The sequence below is a fragment of the Pleurodeles waltl genome, chromosome 6 (assembly GCF_031143425.1).
Source record: "Pleurodeles waltl isolate 20211129_DDA chromosome 6, aPleWal1.hap1.20221129, whole genome shotgun sequence".
NCBI lineage: Eukaryota > Metazoa > Chordata > Amphibia > Caudata > Salamandridae > Pleurodeles > Pleurodeles waltl.
The window spans coordinates 1461149611-1461173925 of NC_090445.1; the positions used below are offsets into that span (position 1 = coordinate 1461149611).

General features: G+C 43.8%; 1 protein-coding gene across 2 annotated transcripts in view; it reads left to right on the top strand.

The window, feature by feature from the left end:
• Positions 1-319: 319 nt before the first annotated feature.
• Positions 320-24315, top strand: part of CCDC6 (coiled-coil domain containing 6) — a 350130-nt gene continuing 326134 nt past the window's right edge. The window contains exon 1 of one of the 2 annotated variants that reach the window (XM_069240962.1): positions 320-659. In XM_069240962.1, the coding sequence (XP_069097063.1) occupies positions 411-659 (249 nt within the window). In that variant the 5' untranslated portion in view covers positions 320-410. The remainder of the gene's footprint in view (positions 660-24315) is intronic. The other variant, XM_069240961.1, reaches the window with a different exon arrangement.

The following is a 24315-nucleotide window of genomic DNA, read 5'->3' on the forward strand; positions in this document are numbered from 1 at the left end:
AAATAGATAATTTACGTTTTTCTCTGGCAGCGGTATAGATGACAGCAGGGCAGCCAATAACTTACATGGATTTTTAATTTTACTCTACAGTTCTTTGCCAAACAAATACATATCTATCCCCATGCTATTTGCTTGTAATGCTTCACTCGACCACACACCATTACTTCAAAGCCCTACCTATGGGCATTTCCAGTGCTTACTCTGTGTACTCTATCACGGTGCCCCCAGTGCGCTGTACTCAAGGGTTGTATTTTAACCCGGGTCCTTCAGGTGGCGCTGTGCTTAACCACTGTTGAACGCGTATTGGGAGACGCTCTGTCCCAGCAACCGAGGGGAGGCGCGCATGCGTGTCGTGACCACTCGCGCGCACGCTCTGCTGCCGTCTCTGCTCCCCGCAGCCCCGGGTCACCATGGCGGACAGCGCCAGCGAGAGCGACACAGACGGAGCGGGCTCCACCGCCATGCAGAGCTCGTCCTCTTCTTCTTCTAGCAAGTCCGGCGTCGTAATTTCGCCCTTCCGCCTTGAGGAGCTCAGCAACCGGCTGGCGTCTCTGCAGCAGGAGAACAAGGTGCTCAAGATCGAGCTCGAAACCTACAAGCTTAAGTGCAAAGCCCTGCAGGAGGAGAACCGCGACCTGCGCAAGGCCAGCGTCACTATCGTGAGTACTGGGGTCCAGAGGGCGCGGGGTCGGCGTCACCGTCATGAGTCCGTGCTTGCGGGGGCGGTATTTTTTAACATTTGGGGGTGGTGTCAAAGTATGGTGCCATCAGTGTGGGTCACATGGGGCGCCGCTCCCGGGGGCAGAGGCAGGGTGGTGCCAGACGCTCACCTCCCATTAAATGTGTCGTAATAGAGGAGGGGTGGGGCTGACGGGCTCCACCCCGGCGATCGGTGCCAACCCGGGGCACCTGACTCATTCAAAGGCACCATGCCCACCAGGACGTGGTGCCGACAACTCTCTCCAAGGCCTCTGTCTCCACAAGCTCTGGGCTCGCTGTTGTCTGGTGCAGGGGCGTTTTACCTATTCCTGTGCCCGCCGTTTCCGTATGGTGCCCGTGCAGCATCATGGCAGCAACCCTAAACTCCTATCCCTCCACCCACCGTTGCTCTGTGGCATACCCTCCTTGTCTAAGAGGTCTTACCCTGCGTCAGTGTTGTGGATTTCCCCTTTCCCATTGAGTGCCCAGAGCTCCCCTTTTGAGGGGTTGCACCTTCATTGTGAGATGCTCTTACCATAGCCCACCATGTTGGGGTGCCATCGTCCATAACGCCCCACTCCCTCTGCTTCTCTGGTGTTGGTACTACCCGTCATGCTCATTGCAGTGTGTAGGGTTTGCAAAACGCCTTCGTGGTGGAAATTGGTCTTTCTCTCTACAGCTGAGCGTCAAGAGGCTTAATGGCTTGTTTATTCATGATGTCTATGATTATTTCACTTTCCCTGGGTTGCCTATCCTGCCTCAACGGAATCGCTTGATCTTCTTTTTATTTAATGTTATTTAGTCACGTCCTTTTGTTGACATCAGAGTGCCTACAGTACTTAGTGGCCCAGTGGAGATCCATTACAGTTTAGTCACAATAGCAGAGCAAATCCGTGTATCTATTAAGTCGTTGACGAGTATGTGATGAGCAAAGGGAGGAAGTCGAGCTTGTTAATGGAGCCATGCACTGCAACACACCATCCTAAATCGTGGTGCAATACAGAATAACAAATATTTTCATCTTGACTTCTCCCCGCCCCCATAGTGTTTCCTGCGCTTAATTATTCACATTTCAGCGTACGCAACTCTCTTCCTTTACCCAGTACTATGCGTTAGAGCTTAGCCATCTGTGATGCTCAATGTACACCAACGTGTTTTCTTTGAGCTGTCGATCTATTTATTATTAGTCGGTGATCACAAGTCAAAGTGTGAAAGACAAGGAAAGTCGCCAGTGTATATACTGTAAACGGCTGTCGCACCATGAGCATAGCGGGTTTTATCTGTGCTCTTCACCTTCGATCAACCACAACCTTAATGCAGAAACTCTTGTTTAGTTTGTATTATTATTATATTATTTGGATACGTGCGGTACAGAGCTTAAATCAAACTGCGTGAGATTTGGTCCGTAGATGCTATGGAATGCCATTTATTGGAGACACTGTTGCAATTTGGACTTTACAAAATGAGACCATTCTAACGGTCACTACACGTGTGCTCAATAAATAAACATGAAGCACGCGACGAACCTTTGTGGGCGATAAAGCAGACATGTGATAATAAAACATAATTAAGGTATGAAGATATCTAAAACTAAATTAAAATTAAGAATTTATTTTTGGGTGATAAAATAATTTGCATTGAAGTATTGTGAACGGTCCATATTTTAATGAGATATCAGAAAAAGGGGTAGTGGCTAAAATAGACGTATCAATATGTTATTCTAAGTAGTTGTGTCAGAGTTTCTGCGGGAGTTGGACAACCAAGACTTCGAGGGAGTCATTTTTATGGGTACTTCATTATTTGCATCCTAATGCAAATGAAATTAGTCATGACATCCTAGTTCTGTATTCCTAATTCTAGCGTTCTTCGTTTACTCATAGGTTTGTTAGAGGAGGGTGTGTAAGCAGTCTTTTGAATGGGTTCATGGGCTTGATAGAGTTTTAGGTTGGGATGGAAGAGAATCGAGAGCATGTGACGCAGTGGGATAATATTACCTTAATCTTGAATGGCTGCTTTGCTTGTTTCAGGCAATGTTGTATTTGGGGCCATGAGTGTAGTAGGTTGCCTAGAAGGGCGGTTAAGTTTGTTGGACTAGAACATTAAGCTTAACATTGTCAAAGCTGTTGTCTGCCTGTAGAAGACGACCTAGAGTCTCAGATGTCGGTGACTTGAGGAACCTTCCAGTCTTTAGTGGGACAGAATAATGGATTTGATCATGCATGGGGGGGGGGGGGCGTCGTCAACGTGATATGATTTGATGTGCATTGAAGGAAAATTTAAAAACATCCAGTGCATTTTCAAGTGACCACATCCCAGTGCAGTAACCAATAGGCTGATAAGTCCTCATTATAGGTTATGAGTTAAATGCATGTATTCTTGAAGACAAACCAGTCGCATTTTGTTAGAAAGGTGATTTCTAGAATGCCCAAAGCAGTAATCTCTTCTTTGCTGCAGTTTGTTTGCATACATACGCCCCAGTGAATGTTTCTTCCGGAATTCAGTCTTCTCAACCCTAAAGCAAAAAGAAAATATGAATCACCCAGTTGAAATATAACCTGAATTTGTTTGACTGCCAATGCCCCACTTAAAGCACAGAGACAGCTTACCTGGCTGGCAATTAGCTGAAGCTGTACCTTCCTGCATTGGCACAAATATGTCCAGACTGTATTCTTAAGATGGGTGTGATGCTTGGTTGGCAGGTCCTACAGATTTCTCAGATTTGCTGCATGCCAGCGCAGTGCTCTGGAACTGCTCCCAGTTTTTAAACAGTCAGAACCAGTTCTGTTTGACTTCGGCTTTTGGGGGGGAAAAAAAACTCTCACAGAATGCTATTTTTATGTACCTGGTTACTGTTATGCCATCTCCCATCGCAGTTAAAACTCCATTCACCACATCCAGATTATTTTGTTGGCAAAAGAGGTATGCTCTTTACACGTGCTTGTTCATCAGTCTTGTTTAACAGTTATCTACTTCTTTCACTCCGGCAAAAGCCGTATCTAGATAAAACAAGCACTGACATAGCTAACAGGCCTGCTTTTATGTGTTAAGGCATGTACACAGGCATACACTAATGCTTTTGAGTTATGGTGGAGGTAGTGATGGTGGTCATAGAGGTGAGGTTTGGGGACACATCGCAGTAGTCCTCACAATAAATAGCAGATGTTTTATTGTTAAGTGAGCTAGAGGCACTTCACCCTGGTAGCAGCATGCTCTATATTCTTGACGCATGTTGCACCATAACCACCTCTCCATTGGTAAGCAGGTGGTCAAAATCATTTCTCTATCTTTACTTTTCTCCCTTACAGGTTGGCTTGTCCTTTGCAATGAATCATTGTAAAGGTATTAATAATTACAACACTCATCGGTTAACCGGGATTGGACACTTAGCTATACTTAGATTCCAGCCACTGTGTTGATTAGGGCGGTATTGGTCCTGACGAATTGCCACCCGATCATTACTGACCTATCTAAGGCAAGAAACATGTTGACCTTGTTTTCCTACACATCTGTCATTGATCACTTTGCCTTTTGATAAGCAGTACGCTTTTGACCTGACAAGTAGGCTCACTTAATAAAATCCCTTCTAGAGGACTACTTAGCAATTTTAGATATTCACCTATTTGCACTCACTGCTACACACCAATCTACACTATAGGCCCTACCCACATACTTCACATACAGCATTGGAACAAAGATCTTCGTTAAAGAGCCCCCTTGTGGGTGCCTGTCGAACATTGCAGTGTCTGCTCGACAAGGAGCAGGCCCTATGATGCAGCATGACACCCATCTGGGCGTGTGAGGGCTCTTTTTCCTAAATGAACAGATTTCTGTTCCACTCTCGGGGTGCCTGACCTACCTCTTTTCTTTCCCTCGCCTTTCCTGACTCTGGTCTGGAAGGAACTGCATACTTTGTTATACGTAATTGAGCACGTATGCTGGACTTACAAGCGCTCCTGGTCCCCACTGCTTACTGCTTCAAAAATATTTACTGTAACTTTTGCTTGTTGTAGTTTTCAAAAATATTTTTTCTTAACCCCATTCTTAGTTAATTTCACCATAAGGCACTAGGCTTCATACTTTCTATGCGTGGCCACCCTGCTTTGAGTCTGTTAGCCCCTCTCCTAGACTTTAAACAGCAGGTTGTTGTTGTGTTGATCATAAAGAATTGAGCTGAAGTGTATATTTAACTAAACATTGGGGAACGAGGTGCAGAGCTGGGTGGAGAGTGGGCGAAGCTTTTTAAATTCGTAGTGTCCTAAAAATAAAAAGTCTGAACCAAAGCTCTGCTACAAGGTACTTGCAGCCTCACGTGCCCCAATTGCAGCTTGGGTGGCCTATTAACATTTCTCTTTTGCCACTGTTTCACCCACCCCTTAAAAACCTTCATAATCCTGCGTCTAGACGTGTGTGAAAGATAAGAACTCTCCTTTAAGTTAGATTCTTGACTGCCTTTGTACAGTTTGGAATAACTGCTGTAACATAATTTTTTAAGCACATGCTTGCTGTTTGTAACACACCTAAGCAGAGTGAACACTTTGAAGTGTGCCTTACGATACTTTACACGTTTATGGGCCAACAGTCATGAAGGTGAGTGTGACTGCACTTGGCATTCCTGTCATTCATGTATAGTAAAGACGTGTGTTTTGCTAGTTTCTTCGGAGTCATTGAGGCATGGGTCTACAGCCTCTGGGTAGTAGAGGTTTGGATATGCTGCCTTGGGTCTTGTCCTCTGCAAGTATGTTAGTAGCTGAATTAGTTGTATGAGGCTGCTGTTGTGGGCCTCTTTCCTAGTGCATATGAATGTTTGAGCTCAGTGACTTGTTGCTCAAATTGATTTTTAGTGGAGTGATAGAGGAGCCTGCTACTGTACTGTTGTGTTGTTTACCCAAAAACAACACAGAACTCCTTGTCAGTTTAGCAGGTTTATTCTGCTCAAGTAAAGAACGACGGGACCACCCACCCATCAGCCAAAACACCAGCTCTCAGCTGCCCTTTACAGCTTGCATTCCATACTGATATCACATCATTCTGGGATGTTGCATCATTCTGCAATCATCCCCACACAGACCGGACTTGCACAAACTAATACTTCAACCATAACACATCTCCCTTACCTAAAAAGGGAAATTAACAGTGTGAAAATATTCAAAATAACCAACATAGAATGGCAGTATACACAATATAACTTTCAGAAAATGTACAACAAAAGGTGCAGTGTTAGCAATAAGAAGTAATCATATAAACACCTTGCAATGCTTAAACTTGCAATGCTTGCTGTATGTAATAGCACCTGCATGGAAGGCATGACGCCTACTTCACTGAACTAATCTAGTCCTTCCATCATGCTGGCCTCTTAGTAATTTGTCTTGCTCGAATGACTTATTCATTAGATAATGCGGATTCACGTCTCTACATCAGCATTCACCTCTGTCTTCACTAAACAGGACACACTTCATACATCTCCTGACTCTAGCACCACCACATTTTTCTTTACTTCTTTTATTTTGAAAGCCCCCACAAACTTAGAATATGCCCTTCTTAATAAAACCAGTTTTTTCACCAAAACTGTATTTCCCACATTCCACTTTACTCTTTTAGCATTGTTTCCATCATATCTGATCTTGTACCCTCCTTGATGATTCAGGTAACCTGGATTTAGTTACTCTAAACCACAGTGGTTTAAGTTCTAAACATGGAACCCTTCCCTTTAACATTTGAAAAGGTGTTCTCAGTCTAACCGAATTAGGAGCATTATGATGTGCCCACCAAGTCCCTCTCAACATCTCCCTTAAAGAAGCACCCATATCCACTGGTCTTTGCACAGAAAACGTAACCATTATTTTCATCATTTTCCGCTAGGCCATTGGCCTGTGGTGAGAAAAAGGCTGGTCTGTGTTGAATAGATAATGCACTGAGGAAATCTTTCATTTCAGAATACATAAATTGCACACCATTGTCTGTGACAATGTTTTCAGGAATACCCTCGCACGCATACTCATCCTTAAGGAAATTAATCACAAGTACTCCTGTTTACAGCACTCACACATCCAGTGACTGCCCACTTAGTTGTATCCTCTACTAGTAACCACACACATCGTTCCTTTTGTGCCAACAATTCAAAAGGACCCATGGTGTCTAATCCAAGCTTGTCGATCTAAATTTGGCCACCAATACAATTCCCATATTCTATATTTCGTCAGATTCCTTCCTAGGTGACTTTCATGCCCCACATTTACAATCTTTTCTTGTAAACTCACTGGTGGCGCCAAACATGTACCCTTGAACAGATCACCATTAAAGAGACTTAGTTCTTCTCTAACATTCTAAAACTCCTTCACTAAATTGGGTACAACTTTGAGGACAGGTCATCCTCTTACCACCAAATCAGATAAAAAATCTGGAAAATCACATCTCACTTGCTCCCACTCTCTCTCTCCATTATAGTCTTTTCCTTCACCCATGCCACCTTCTCGAGAGTGCCAATTGTCTCTGACTCAGTAGCTTTAACTTGATTGTCAATTGGTAGTCTTGACAGGCAATCAACCTACATGTTCTTCACCCCTGGTAAATACTCAGCTTGAACATTATATTCCCTCAGTCCCTCTATCCATCTCCAGATCCTAGGTGTTAAAACGCAGTGGTTCCTGCTCGTGAAAATTTGCACTAATGGACGATGATCTGATCTCACAGCAAAAGTTATTTCCCCTAAATAGAAACTGAAGTGTTGCATGGCCCATGCAACTGCTAATGCCTTATACGCTGCCACAGAGTATCGTTCTTCAGCTCCTTTAAAGAGCGCAGTGCAAATGCCACTGTCGTCTTCGCTCCTTCCGCCACATGTGATAAAACAGCACCCAACCGACTCAAACTTGCATCAGTTGTCAAAACTGTTTTTTTACAGGTATCAAAATGACCCAAAGTGGGTAACTTGATAATATCCGACTTAACCGACTAAAATGCCACTTCACATTCATCTGACCATGAAAACACCAGTTAGCAAATTCCTTAGTGGTTGCATAATGCTTGCAAAGTTTGTAATAAACTTCAAACAAAATTCAGCTAAGAAAAGAAATGATCAAACTTGATCCCTCTTCTTAGGGTTAGGAGCATCAGAAATACTCTGCCAAATCTTGCTTGGGAATAATACCCTCCCCAGAAACTGTGTCCTAGATAAGTGACTGAAGAAAGACAAATGTAGGTTTGGGGTCACAACAGTGTTAATCCTGCTGTTAGCAACCTTTCCAACACTTGTCTCAAGATGGCATGATCACTTTCATCCTTGCACACACCAAAACATTGTCTTGAAAGAGCAGAACTTGTGGCATTACTTTCAACACCTGCTTCATGACCCTTTAAAAACAGGTTTCTGCAGACGCTAGCCCAAGAGGCATCCTCCAGAATCTATAGGCACCCAAAGGTGTGATGAAGGATGAGATGTCTAGATTCTTTGTGCAGGGAAACCTGATAATAGGCTGACAACAAATCCACTGTACTACACACTTTAGTCCCAATGAGAAATGGCAACATCACGGATATATTTGGGAGAGGTTGAGAGTCTCCCCAAATATGGTTATTCAGCCCCCTCAAGTCCACACACACATTTGAACACTTTACTTCATCCTTCCGGACAATGCTCACTGGAGCCAACCATTCATAGGGTTCTATTTCCTCAAAAATTCCTAACTGCAGTGGTTTCTTCATTTTAACTTTGAGAAGTTCTCTCATCAAATTTGGTACCTCCCTATATAAACTCACAATATACTGTATTTTTCTTTAACACCGTCTTGTGTTCAAAACCATGCAACAATCCTAACTTCTCACGGAACACCCTGTGAAACCTCCAACTTAATAGGTTCAGGGGTATTGGGTTTAAGGATGATTCTCACGTTACCTTGATGTCTCCATCCCAACAGATTGTCACCTCATTTCGCGACATATATATTTTTCCCACAGTCTCTATTCTGGAATTGGATCTTCATAATGGTGTACCCCACCACATCCATCTTTGTCTTACCGTAACCCACTGGATTAATATCGGGTGGTAGCAGTTTACAGTTCTTCCCACCGTAATGTTTATTCCGGTGTTTATCTCCCACCATAGCATATGGAGAACAGGAATCCATTAAAAGTTTCAATGTTTCTCCACCAATGACCACCTCATCCTCTGGCATTCTCAAACTGCCTTCATCAATCACACCTTCATCAGATATTCCCAGCAGTACTTTGCCTTCAAAGTCTGTGATTTCCTCAAGAACACTCACTCTTACACCCTTGCACAGTCTCGCATAATTATGCTTTTTACCACAATTTGTACAATAAGCATTCCTGGCACAACAGTTGGGATTATTGGACAGATGTGCATCTATAATATTTAATCTCTTAGTTCTTCACATTGGTCTGAGAAGTTGTAACACTTGATTTGGCGTCAAAATTCTTCTTAGATGGATCATTTTTCTTCCCCGCTATCGTGCTGACCCCATCAATCGTACTGACTTGTTCCTCAGGTTGCGTTCCTCGAAATTCTTGATCCCAAGTTGAAGCATTCTCCGTGGCTTAAGCTATAGCCAAATCTTCTTGAGAGCAGGATCCTTACTGAATAGCTTTTCCTGTGCGCTCTAATGATTGGTGCACCTCACCAATTGATCCCTAATTAATGAGTGTCAATTCACCAAAGTCACAAGTATGAGAGAGTGTTCTCACGCCTTTCAGGAGAGTGAGGGTTCTTGTGCTGCACCCACAGGGACATCACCAAGGGTTCTTGTGCTGTGCACACAAGTCGCTGAGCGTGCCCCACCTCACCGGTCATTGTTCTTGTGCCGTCAACACACAGGGACGTCAGCAAAATGTAAGTTGAACAATGATGCTTGTTGTCGCTCCCCACAAATTGTTACAAGGCCTCTTGATGCCTTCCCTCCAAGGAGCAACGCTCCCACAGCCAATATACGTTCCGTAGTTGCTGCCAGTATAGATTCTTTTTTCGTTGAGCCTTAAATAAGCCGCACTGAATAGTAGTAAATGTAGTGATACTTGTCGTGACAACAGGATACCCTGCTTCGCTCTGTACACAGCTAAAAAACTGTGGTCCGTTGACTCCCAACCAGTGAGACAACCATCTCTCACTGTCACAGACGTCTGGCTAGTGGTCTTGCCAGCTCCTGGAAGGCACTCTTGTCACCAAAAATGGTGGTGTTGTGTGTATCTGTAATCAGCACAGTACTCCTTGTCAGTTTAGCATCCACAACCTAGTGTTGAGACGTTGCAGCAATCACATGGATTTACTAGCAGGGACTGGGTTTGACAAGGACAGTTACCCTTCACCCTCAGGCTGGCCCCTTACTCTAGGCAGTAGTCCTTAAAACAGCATTGGCAGCACAGGACCTCCTTGGTTCGTATTGAATTGATGTAAGTTATTATCTCACAGGGCAGTCTACCACCTCTTGAGTGTGCAGCAAGCATTTTTCCCTCTCAGTCCTGAACCATTGTTTCTACTTCAAAAGAAACATTAAGCTTAATATTGATGGTCCAGACAATATTTCACAGAACTCTTTGAAGTAAGGAAATTAACTTCGGTATCTGCTTCACATGGTCAGCTCGCATCCAGAAACAGTGGCAGTTTGTTAGAACAGGTTTAAAGCTACCCCTCAAGCTTGTTACTTTCAGATTCCAAGGGCATCTTCCTGTCTATGCAGTTAATTTTTTCAAACTGCATATCATGAGGTGCATTATCGCCCATGCTGATGGTAGGCATCCCACAATGTCCATTGGATACGTGTATCTGAAGTGAACACTCATATCTCCACCAGTGACTGTCGCTTAGAGTTAGGCTTCTTGCCAGAGCTGGCACCCGGATGTTGTGGATGGGCAGGCAACCAATTGCTTTTGAGTTGTTTGTTTGGACCATGCCCTAGGTCACATCCCATTGTAGTGTGTTGCTTCTCTGAAGCCACACAGGCTTGACCACAAAACAGTTTAGGCTAGGACCCTCCAACAAGTAGCTCATGAGCTACTGGTAGCTCTCCAGCTACTTGTAAGTAACATTCCTATGTACATCACAGCCTACTAAATTAGAACATTTTGCTTGGTTAATTGAACTGTATTTTCTGAACTCATAAGCTGGTATTTGGCGAAAAATGGCAGAATTTGCAAAATATAGTGGAAGCTGATTTTTGAGTGATTTATATCATGTAGGCAGACATTTTAATATAATTACTACATTTTAATATAATTACTTTCAGACCACTGCCATTACAGCTGTGGCTGGTATGTGTTTTTTTGTTTTTTTTGTTTACATTACTGCTGGCAACCCTGCCTGATTCACTGAGATGATCACCGCTAGTGATCTTGCATATAATGACCAATAATGTAATCTTCTCTGATGTGGCCACTATTACAATCCTAATATAAGTAGCTCACAATGATTTGCATTGAATACAAGTAACTCTTATTACACAGAATTTTGGAGACACCTGGTTTAGATCCTGGGAAGGCTTAACGCAGAAGTCTTCCTGCTTAATCGAGGTTGGTGGAATTCAAAACTAGATGTGCTTAATGTGCCTTTACAATGGCTTGTCCTGAGGATGGGCAGAAGAGGGAGTGGGGAGAAGGGCATGCACTAGCAGTATCTCGATGAAGTAAGCTACACACTGCAAAATGCACTCGGGAGGATCCCTGTACAGGACCACCTTAACACTTAAATACTAAATCCAAACACTCATGTCAAACGAGGAAGCCCAGTAATGATGAGCTGAACAGATTTTAAAAAAAAAAGAAAAATTGGGATGTTTAGCAGGCAATCGCCCAATCTTGGGATACGAGCAAAAATGTTTGTATTCAGTGACCGTCTCCTAACTGCCTTGAAATTGCCTTGGGTATGGTGGTCACCCATGTTACTAGGATTTCTGCTTTGAGTACCCACCCTTGTATTACAGTAGAGTCTAAAATTCAGCTGGCAAGCAAAACGGACATTGTGCAGAGCACCTGCCAGGAGACTTGTGATGCACGTTTTCTTTGCAGAAAAATATGCAGTCTCTTTCTGAATGATGAGGAACAGTCGGGCACATGGCTACTTCCTCAGACTTTTGACTCTACATACAGTACATTGGATAGTATGCAGTATGGGTTAATTAATTTTAGTCTCTGAAAGCAGCGGAGACAAATCTTAGATAACACTTATTTGTTATCTGTGGTAATACATCAAGGCACTATTTTGCTAGTAATGTTGTGGTCTTGACCTGCCATCTACCAGGCATGATCTTTGCATGATAAGCTGATAAGCATGTATATCTGTCTCTTAAATACCACATTTGTCTGGTTATACAGATTCAGACCAGCTTTAATGGCCTGAACATAAGCCATTTTGTTGCACCTCCTGTGCCTCCCCTCCCTTCAATCCCCCTCCCTCCCCCCACACACACACACAAAAAGAAAACTTTTACTGTACCTGCCATTTTGGGGGCCTTAGCATAGCAAATCTTATTGGACTGGGACCTTGTAGCAGTGATTATGACTTGAAACTTGAAAAACAGAAGGGAAGTATTTACGCTCCTCCAGAAATGAGCATGAATCTACAGAAAAGGCTCTACAACACGGGTACCTTTGGTTTATTTGAGTTGGTCTTAACATTCTTGTACATCTTTGCAAATGAACAATATTCTTTAACAATTCTTAGCCTCCGCCGCAACAGTGACTGATATCAAGTCTGCTGAAATCCAAATACCATTGTTTTCCATGGGATTTAGATTTCGGCGGTCAAGCTATCCGTGACTGATGGGACAGAGTAGTTCCCCCTCCGTGATCTAACCTAGGCCCTTGGTCTCTGCTTTCTCTTTGCATTTGAAGCTATCTGCATAGCACATGGAGCACCTACATTTGAAATGTGACAAATATCTACTGATTGCCGAAATCTTAAACGAGTAAGAAGAGTATCACTTTATTTTTATTTTTTTTAATCTCTTTAGGGGAATGAGCATGGTTGTGTACCAACATGTTGAAACGTGGCAGAAAGCTAATGTTTGAGTCTATTAATACTCATCCATCACTTTCTGTGCTTTGTAAAATTTGGAGGTCAGGTTAACAAGGGTTGGGTGTTACTTTGTCGTGGGGGCGCATTTTACCAGGATATGTGGTGATAACTAGACGGAAACTAACTCTATTTACTGCAGTATGGTTGCAGTCAGCATGTGATAGCAGTTGTCCATCAATGCTTCATGATAGATGTAGTGTTTTAGTTCATTTCACTACATCCCGGATGCTCGGAAAGGAATAGGATAGAAGCTTTCTTTGGGCCGCCAGCATGACACCTCATTTTATGAACATCTGTGAAAATAGATTGAGTGACCCAGAAGCATTCTGTAAGGATATTTGTGAACTTTGAGCACTGTCTGAATTGATGAGGTTGTACTTGGTGGTTGTGAGGGAGTCTAGTATGTGTGAAATGTAGAATTGGTTACATTTGTGGTAAACTCTATATCAATTTTGTTTTTTAGAAATGTCTTGTTACAATATGAGTTATGCCTTCACCATTAACCAGTTAAAGGTAACCTTATACCATTATAAAGATTAAGGGATAATCCCCCCAAAAAAACAAAAAACACAAAACCCTCATGTTATCTAATTACTCCAGTAGCAAGTTTCAGTATGAAGAGGAAAGTCACTGACATTATTTCTCTAGAATGTTTTTTTAATTTCTTTTTTAAATATTTTGTTACAAATTGTATCATTGCAAATAGTGAAATGACGGAATACTTTAACTTGAATCCTTTTCATCAATAGTTCATCTAACTTCTTAATAACTTTTTTTCACATACTGTATTAATACAATCAAACTTACAATCACAATTAATTACTTTTCACCAGGAATGTTTGTTTAGCAATAGTATTTCATACTTGTTTATTAACTGTTGCGGCTGCCTCAGTTTCTTCTGAGCCGCCTTCCTCAGAGAAGTACATTTTCAGTTGACTTTTGAAATTTAATGTGGAAGGGCAAACTTCATTGTGAATTCTATCATAAGCTTTATTTGACAGTAGCCCACAAAATTGCGCTTTAATACTTGCTAGAATGAAATGCCTTCATTCTATATGAAGGCTAACATTAAGCTAGCACAGTATTTTGGCCAATGGGTTCCCTTCAACTAGCATTGTCTCATTATTTGCTAATGTATTGTACTGACACTCCTTTGCTTTCTACTGCTCAAGTCTACAGAAACTTTCTGTAAGTGCTGTTGCATTTGAAAATATGCTACGGAATAGAAACAAGACAGTGCAGTGCATATCTCTCTTGCTTCTCTTGGGCCAGAAGCCACATTTTAAGGCTGGATTGTTAATGAGAGCTCTTGATAGTGTTAACGCAGAGAAACCCTAGCTATATTTTAGTCATCAAAGACTGGATAGTGGATTTCATACACTAGGTCGATGAACCAAATCTGTTCTTTAGAAAATGTCATTTAGAGTACGTCATATACATCACATATAACATATGATAATCGATTCACCTTAATGAACCACACCAGTTTATTTAGAAGTTAAAGATTTATTTCCTTATATTAACAACTATATTAACTAAGGTCACGAAAATGATTCTCAAACACAAATAATACATATAGAGAAACAACAAAGGCTGATTTGAACGCTGCATATATCTAAACTTAATGCAAAAAAACAAATTATCTCAATGGATATACGCAAAACCATAGCAAAAGAATCTGAGCAAGAGAAGTAGAATACATCTAAATAAGATAGAATGTCAAAAGACAATTCATGAGCATGTGAGTATACCTCACTAACCACTAATTAGCATTGACGTATTGAGCATTCATGAAAACATTTTAGTAACACAAATTTAGAAAACATCTAACTATGGCGCTATCAAAAATAATCATAAGCAGCAGTAAATTAACATCTGCGCCTGGTACCTGAAAAACAAAAGACAAGTAACAATTCACAATCCATACATTACCAAATCACTATAGTAATCAGCAACAACATCTACTTTCTCAGTGGGACAGCAACATCAGGCACTAACATCAGAAGAGTAATAGAAATAGGGGTAATGGTTTAGAATTTGGACTATATGATACACTAAACCATCTAAACATAAGTTCAGTATTGAACAGACATAAACTAATAAAGTACCAGAATGTCAATAGACTATCTGGGAAACATGAAATGTTGAAGTGACAGAACTCAGGAACCTGGGACATGGACAAAAAGCAACTGCCCTTCCAAAAGAGACGGAAACCCCCACCAGTGGTGACTGGGCGTTAAATTAAACTTGTTAAATGAAAATGATTGGTCATAATTTTCTCACATCATACCTTTCCAATCAGAACATTAACAGATATCAAATTGAATACAGTTTGTTTACTTCAAGCTCTTCTATTTGCTGTTATTCCATTGACAAAATCTAAACTAATACATTAGTATCCTAGACTTCCTCCTCATCTGTGGATCCCTTTGTTTCCACTGCACTGAAATACAAAGTTACAGGAAAACCTATTACAAAATGGTACTTCACCATTCCTTTACCCTCGAGGAAAGACATACACGTTAGAAACATATCTTCAAACAGTTAAGTCAGTCAGACTATGGAACACACTAGAAACATTTTATACAGCTTGCATTACACAATGGCCTTGCATCTGCTTCTACTTCAGTCCAGCAGAGACCACTAAATACACATTTATTTCTACCATTCGTTTTAGTTACACACTCTCTTGTAAAGACAGAATAATTTCATCAGTTTGTTAGCATGGACAAAATATAGGCCTTGCATAAGAAGGTGGCTATTCAGGTAGTCACATGTTTGATAAACATATCAAATAAATTCACACATTAATCTGTAAGTATAAGTATGTAAAGACTAAACATTTTATCAGCAAAAATTTCTGCTCTCACAATAGTCATCACTGGTACAATGATTTTGGCATTTGGAAGGAATCTGATTACGTTTTACTTAGATGGCACAGCAGCCTGAGGTACATTCCACAGGGCATTTTGTAATGATAAAAAGACTAGTGACTTCACAAACTTGTGAACTCTTAATCTGGGGTGAGCAATGGTAAAATATGTATCAATTTAGATGAAAAGCATATTATAGGTTAATTTAATATTGTATGTATGGTCGAAACAGATTAAGATTTAAACCAATCATTAGCAAAACTTAAATTGCGGTTTGACTGTCCTCCTTTCTGCTTAACACATTAAATCTCTATTGGTTTTAAAATGCTGCTTTCTATTAAGCTTTGATTTAGTCACTGCTTACGTATGTACAGTGAATCTTGGTTTTGATGACCTACTCTGGGCTTATTATATGCATATGTTTTTCCTAATATGGTTAGGTGCTGTAGCTGAAACCCAGAACATCGACCCTGCTCAAATTCCTGTAGTTTGATTCCCTTTGTGTACACACAGTAAAGGCAAACTAAAGACATCCGTTACTTTTACTGACTGTGTTTACAGTGGCGGTGCAGATCTTTGGAGATTCTCTGTTCTGTCTTGAACATACATTTTCTTACGTGAGACCTTGCATTTTACTAGCGTGACATTTCTTAAAAGCATTTTGGGGGTTTTGTATAAAAATGTGTAGGTGTTGATGATAATTGGTAGGTTCCCCTGTGTAACGAGACAATCGAAAGTATTTACGAGAGATCTAAATTAATATTCTAATCTTAATCTTTTTAGTCTTAAAACTAACAACATAATATCACTAGATGAAACTTTTAAACAGATGCAGTTTGGGATGGTGCTTTATCTGCTTCTTTAGTTTTATATATGTCTCTTGGCACTCGGGATGTGAGCCTTCAAGTAGATGCACATTTTCAGATGAACAAGTTTGAATATACATGTTATGATAGCTGTCGTGCTTTACCAAGCCGTTTCATCAGGTATCAAGATCTGTGTGTTTCGTTTTTCTGCAGTGCATCGAATAAGCGCCTGATGGCTCAGTGTTAGGTAGTTGAGCACTGATGATTGGTGTAATATTACCTGGGTTCCACTGCTAAGCTAAGCATACGCGTCAGACACAAATGCTTTGCAGATGACTTTCCTACAAAGAGGTATTTTACAAGGGCAGCTGGGGGCCACCTGAGATGTAATAACATAGTGCTTTAACATAGTAACAAGTGCTCCTTTGAGTATATTATCTTGCTCACAGTTCTGGGGAAAGACTCTTCCCAGGCCTGTTATCAAATATGAAAACACTGGAGCTTAGACTGCACTAAAATTTCATGCAGAATAATTTGAGAGACAGCGTGCGCTGAGGAATCGAAAACAAAACTGTGACATGAGCAGCATATGTTTGCTTTCCTATGCGGCTGAGCTATTGCAGGCCCCCCCTTTTATTTATTTTTATTTTTTGTGTGCGCCTGTGGTTTAAAAAAAAATAAAAAATTGTTTTTTTATTTGAAATAGACTGTTTTGCATGATTTGTTAATGCAAGTGAATTAATACTGCCAGGGATTAAGGGGGACTGGAGTCTGGCCAGATAGCAAAGTGGGTCATCTCTGTGGCGTTTCCCAGTTGTGATTTCAGTCTTAGAAGGTTTGTTGAAAAGCTCAAGTTTCAAATGGTTGCTGTTGAGCAGGTGGCTTGGCAGTGCTTCCATAGGTACATTAAGCACGTTTGTGGTTCTGCTTCCCTATCTTGTGTTTTTTTTTTTTTTTTTTTATTTATTTTTTAAGCCCAGCATTCACTTTCTTTTTTAATTTGTGTCTAGTGTTAACAAGTATGTTTGGGTTGTAATCTGTTTCATCCAGCTCGAGACTACATGTGCCTAATGTTGTATTGCAAGAAAAAGACAGACAAAGACGTGCACAGGCAGAGAGACACAGACGCACGGTTTCCACTAGGTAGTTAAAGTTACGACCATGTTTCCATAGAAAAAGCATTTTTTGATTTGCCTAGATCTTTGGAACCATCTGACCAATTCTCACAATTTTTAAAAAAAAATAAAAAAATATATATATATATTTATATGTGTGTGTGTGTGTGTGTGTGTGTGTGTGTATTTCCAGTGATTTTTGTTAAAAAGAAAGAAAAGGTGCCAGGGTAGGGACACCCTAACCCCATAGCTCTGGTGGCGGGGTTGCTAGGGCAAAAAAGTCACTGCAAAAACAAACAAGCGTGGGCTCCCGGGCTGTTTATATGAAGCTCCCGGGTGGTCCAGATCCTGAGGGCATTTTGACATAAAGAAGGGTGTTTGCACTGGGCACCCTTCCTAGGGCATTTTGATGTCCGTGTACCGCCACCTCTCTGAGGCTTTATTCATACTGAATGCAGACTGCAACCTCCCCAGGGCTTTAATGAAATACAATGTGGGGGGCGCTGCCCCCAACCCCCCCCGCGATCGCCACCTCCCTGGAGTTGAACTCAAATGCAGTGCTGGGGGAGTGTGCCTATCCCCCGCAGCCCTGGGGACCACCACCTCCCTGCAGGTATTTACGTTGGGGCGGGGTGCAGCCCCCCTTGAGGAGCCATAGATGGCCCTTGGGACCGCCACCCCGAGAGCCAGCTCATGCTATTTCCTGGGATGCCCATCCCCGGGACATAGCTATTTGCTGTGACTTTGAAGGAGCTTTGACAGCTCCTGCCAAAGTGAGGGCAAACACTTCACTTTCTGCGAGTGAGGGCAGAAAGCTGAGTTTTCATCTGTTTCCCTGCACACAAATATGCGTGCAGGGGAAACAAAAATATTGCTCCCGCAAACAAGGAGCTGCTATTTAAAGCAACTCCCTGCTTGTGTGAACAATGCAGGGTCCCACAGAACCTCCCCCTGCCCCCCCCATTATGGAATGGAAGAGGTAGATTGTTATTGCAATGGTTACTCCATGCAGTTAATCTTTGTAGGAAGTTGGCTCTGTATATACTATCTCAAAGTGAGAGATACTGTTCACAGAGTCCACGGATTCCCCTTAGAAGTTGATAGTGGCAAAATTAGATAATACTAATGCTCTATTTAGTGGTAGTGTGTTCGAGCAGTAGGCTTATCAGAGGGTAGTGTTAAGCATTTGTTTTACACACACATGCAATAAATGTGGAACACACACTCAGACTTAACTCCAGGCCAATAGGTTTTTATATAGAAACATATCTTTTCTTTATTTTTAGAACCACAAGATTCAAATTTGAGGTGAGTACATAAAATGCAAGATACTTCACACAGGTAAGCATAGAATCTTGATTTAAAACAGTAGTACACACAGTTTTGGTAAAAATGACAAATGGCTAATTGAAAAGTGGATACTGCAAAAATCAACAGTTCCTGGTGGAGGTAAGTTTTGGTTAATTTCTCAGGTAAGTAAAACACTTACACAGTCACTCTCATTGGCATAGGCAGAACGCCGTTGGGGTTCAAGGCAACCACAAAACCACTGCACCAGCAACACAGGGCCGGTCACTTGCAGAGGTCAAAGGAGCGCCCAAAAACACATAGGCTCCTGTGGAGACCAGGAGTGCTCCTGTTCCAGTCTGCTAGGAGGTAAGTACCTGCGCCCTTGGGGAAGCAGACCAGGGTTTTTTTGTAGAGCACTGGGACACACACACGCACACACACACAAAACACACCCTCAGCGGCATAGGGGCGGCCAGGTGCGGTGTGCAAAGTAGGCATCGGGTTTGCTATTGAAAACAATGGCGGCACCCAGGGGTCACTCTGGCGATGCAGGCAGGGCACACGGGGGCTTCTCAGGCCAACCACCTACTGGGCTAGGATGAGGGGAAGCCTCTGGATCCTCTTTGCCAGTGTTGCTGTGGGGGTGCAGGGGGTTGACTCAGGCTGTCCATGTCGTTGTAGTTGCCTGGGAGTCCTCTCTGCGGTGCTGGTTGTCTAGAACTCGAGCCGGGGGCGTCAGCTGCAGAGTGTGAAGACTCACGCTTCTGGCAGGAAGTGAGTCTCTTTAAAGTTGATTCTTTGTTGCAATTTTGTTGCTGTTTCTGGACAGATCCGCTGTCCTCGGGAGGTTCTTGGTCCTTTATGTGCAGGTCAGTCCTCTAAGTCCTCAGAGGTCGCTGGTCCCGCTGGATGCGTCCCTGTGCAGGTTCTTTGAGTCTGGGGAAAGGCTGGTAAGGCAGGGGCCAAGTCAGTTGTCTCGGTCATCTCTGCAGGGCTTTCAGGTCAGCAGTCCTTCTTCTTGTTGCAGGAATCTGATATCCTGGGTTCAGGGTCGCCCCCAAATACTAAATTTAGGGGTGTTTATGTCTGGGGGGCAGTAGCCAATGGCTACTGCCCTGGTGGGTGGCTACACCCTCTTTGTGCCTCCTCCCTGAGGGGAGGGGTGCACATCCCTATTCCTATTGGGGGAATCCTCCAAAACCAAGATGGAGGATTTCTTAAAGCACAGGTCACCTCAGCTCAGGACACTCCGGGGGCTGTCCTGACTGGTGGGGGACTCCTCGTTGTTTTTCTCATTATCTCCTCCGGACTTGACGCCAAAAGTGGGGGCCCTGTCCGGAGGGGCGGGCATCTCCACTAGCTGGGATGCCTTGGGGCGCTGTAACAAAAGGGGTGAGCCTTTGAGGCTCTCCACCAGGTGTTACAGTTCCTGCAGTGGGAGGTGAGAAGCACCTCACCCAGTGCAGGCTTTGTTCCTGGCCACTAGGAGTCGGACTGGCACGCAGGGGGCATCTCTAAGATGCCCTCTGTGTGCATTTTGCAATAAATCCCGCACTGGCATCCGTGTGCATTTATAGTGCTGAGAAGTTTGATACCTAACTTACCAGATTTCAGTGTAGCCATTATGGAACTGTGGAGTTCGTAATTGACAGACTCCCAGACCATATACTCTTTATGGCTACCCTGCACTTACAATGCTTAAGGTTTGGCTTAGACACTAGGGGGCATAGTGCTCATGCAACTATGCCCTCACCTCTTGTATAGTGCACCCTGCCTTAGGGCTGTAAGGCCTGCTAGAGGGGTGACATACCTATGCCACAGGCTGTAGGTTGAGGTTATGGCACCCTGAGAGAAAGGCCATGCCGACTTGGTCATTTTCACCCCTCCAGCACACACAAGTTGTGAGGCCGTGTGCATGTGCTGAGTGAGGGGTCCCAGGGGTGGCATAATACATGCTGCAGCCCTTGAAGACCCTCCCTGGCCACAGGGCCCTTGGTACCAGGGGTACCAGTTACTAGGGACTTATCTGTGTGCCAGGGCTGTGCCAACTGTGGGAACAAAGGTACAGTTTGGGGAAAGAACACTGGAGCTGGAGCCTGGTTAGCAGGGTCCCAGCACACTTTCAATCATAACTGGCAACAACAAAAGGCAAAAAGTTAGGGGGTAACCATGCCAAGGGAGGCATTTCCCTACACTTTTGAAGTGTCAAACTAGCAAGATGTTTAGTTTGAAAGTTATACTAAGCATTTTGATGGACAGCAGACTGGAGGAAGTTGGCTCTGTATGTACTATTTCAAAGTAAGAAATAGCATGCACAGAGTCCAAGGGTTCCCCTTAGAGGTAAGATAGTGGCAAAAAGAGATAATTCTAATGCTCTATTTTGTGGTAGTGTGGTTGAGCAGTAGGCTTATCAGAGGGTAGTGTTAAGCATTTGTTGTACACACACAAGCAATAAATGAGGAACACACACTCAAAGACAATTCCATGCCGATAGGTTTTTATATAGACAAATATATTTTCTTAGTTTATTTTAAGAACCACAAGTTCAAAATTTACAAACAATACTTTAAATGAAAGGTATTTCACTCCAGTATCTTAGGAACTTTGAATCATCACAATAGCTTGTACAATTTTGGCAAAAATGGCAATAAGCTATTTTAAAACTAGACACAGTGCAAATTTCAACAGTTCCTGGGGGAGGTAAGTGTTTTAGTTTTGCTGGTAAGTAAACCACCTACAGGGTTCAAAGTTGGGTCAACGGTAGCCTACCATTGGGGGTTCAGGGCAACCCCAAAGTTACCACACCAGCAGCTCAGGGCCGGTCCGGTGCAGAGGTTAAAGTGGTGCCCAAAACGCATAGGCTTTAATGGAAATAGGGGTGCCCGGTTCCAGTATGCGTGCAGGTAAGTACCTGTGACTTCGGAGGGCAGACCAGGGGGGTTTTGTAGGGCACGGGCGGGCGGACACAAGTCAGCACAGAAAGTACACCCTCAGCGGCACAGGGTCGGCTGAGTGCAGTGTGCAAACAGGCGTCGGGTTTCCAATAGGTTTCAGTGGGAGACCCAGGGGTCTCTTCAGCGATGCAGGCAAAGGGGGGGGGGGGCTTCTCTGGGTAGCCACCACCTGGGCTAGGGAGAGGGCCACCTGGGGGTCACTCCTGCACTGGAAGTCAGATCCTTCAGGTCCTGGGGGCTGTGGGTGCAGTGTGTTTACCAGGCGTCGGGTTCTTTGAAGCAGGCAGTCGCGGTCGGGGGAGCCTCTGGATTCCCTCTGCAGGCGTCGCTGTGGGGGCTTACAGGGGTCATCTCTGGCTACTCACGGGCTCGCAGTCGCTGGGGAGTCCTCCCTGTAGTGTTGTTTTTCCGCAGGTCGAGCTGGGGGCGTCGGGTGCAGAGTGGAAAGTCTCACGCTTCCGGCGGGAAACGTATGGTCTTTAAAAGTTGCTTCTTTGTTGCAAAGTTGCAGTCTTTTGTGGAACAGGGCCGCTGTCCTCTGGAGTTCTTGGCCCTTTTAGATGCAGGGTAGTCCTTCTTCGTCTTCAGGTTGCAGGAATCTATCTTGCTTCGTTCTGGGGGCCCCTCAATATTGAATTTAGGGGTGTGTTTAGGTCTGGGAGGTTAGTAGCCAATGGCTACTAGCCGTGAGGGTGGCTAGTGAAGAGGGGGACACATCCCTAATCCTATTGGAGGAATCCTCCATCTGCAAGATGGAGGATTTCTAAAAGTCAGTCACCTCAGCTCAGGACACCTTAGGGGTTGTCCTGACTGGCCAGTGGTGACTCCTTGTTTTTCTCATTATCTCCTCCGGCCTTGCTGCCAAAAGTGGGGCCGTGGCCGGAGGGGGCGGGCATCTCCACTAGCTGGGATGCCCTGTGGCGCTGTAACAAAGGGGGTGAGCCTTTGAGGCTCACCGCCAGGTGTTACAGTTCCTGCAGGGGGAGGTGAGAAGCACCTCCACCCAGTACAGGCTTTGTTACTGGCCACAGAGTGACAAAGGCACTCTCCCCATGTGGCCAGCAACCTGTCTATTGTGTGGCAGGCTGGCAAAACTAGTCAGCCCAAACTGGAAGTCAGTTATGTTTTCAGGGGGCATCTCTAAGATGCCCTCTGGGTGTATTTCACAATAAAATGTACACTGGCATCAGTGTGCATTTATTGTGCTGAGAAGTTTAATACCAAACTTCCCAGTTTTCAGTGTAGCCATTATGGTGCTGTGGAGTTAGTGTATGACAGACTCCCAGACCATATACTCTTATGGCTACCCTGCACTTACAATGTCTATGGTTTTGCTTAGACACCGTAGGGGCATAGTGCTCATGCACTTATGCCCTCACCTGTGGAATAGTGCACCCTGCCTTAGGGCTGTAAGGCCTGCTAGAGGGGTGACTTATCTATGCCAGAGGCAGTGTGAGGTTGGCATGGCACCCTGAGGAGAACGCCATGTCGACTTAGTCATTTTCTCCCCACCAGCACACACAAGCTGGCAAGCAGTATGTATGTGCTGAGTGAGGGGTCCCCAGGGTGACATAAGACATGCTGCAGCCCTTAGAGACCTTCCTTGGCATCAGGGCCCTTAGTACCAAGGGTACCAGTTACAAGGGACTTATCTGGATGCCAGGGTGTGCCAATTGTGGAGACAAAGGTACAGGTTAGGGAAAGAACACTGGTGCTGGGGCCTGGTTAGCAGGCCTCAGCACACTTTCAAATCATGACTTGGCATCAGCAAAGGCAAAAAGTCGGGGGGTAACCATGCCAAGGAGGCATTTCCTTACACAGACCATTGTCACTTTTGGCCTAATAGTAAAGCCCTTGGACTGTCACTCAGTAGGCTGACAGTTCAAATCATTGTGTCTTTATTTTCTAGTGTTTCCACTGTTAAACATTCCTAGTGATGTAACATTGAAGTCCTTCTTTTCCCTCCAAATCTGTGGGTTGAATGTCATAGTAAGTCTGGACACTGCACAGTAAGGAGTCACCTCTGGTCTAGTGGTTGAAGCCTCAGATATGCACACTGATGGTTAAGGGTTCCAGTCTAGGTGAGTCTGTTGTAATTTCCTGCTTTACTTTATTTTCAACTTAAATGATTTAAGTTACATACTGAAAGGTTATCTCACGCTTCAATTGACAAAAACATTTTGCTCTTTCTTTTTCTTTTGCACGCTCTCTCTCTCTCGCGCTTTATTGCACGCTCTCTCTCTCTCTCGTTCGCTCTCTCTCGGTCCGCTCTCTCTCGGTCGCTCTCTCTCGGTCGCTCTCTCTCGGTCGCTCTCTCTCGGTCGCTCTCTCTCGGTCGCTCTCTCTCGGCTCGCTCTCTCTCGGTCGCTCTCTCTCGGTCGCTCTCTCTCGGTCGCTCTCTCTCGGTCGCTCTCTCTCGGTCGCTCTCTCTCGGTCGCTCTCTCTCGGTCGCTCTCTCTCGGTCGCAAACTTCGTAGTCGCTCGCATCGCTCGCTCGTTCGCTCGCTCGCTCGTTCGCTCGCTCGCATCGTTCGCTCGCTCGCTCTCTCTCGGTCG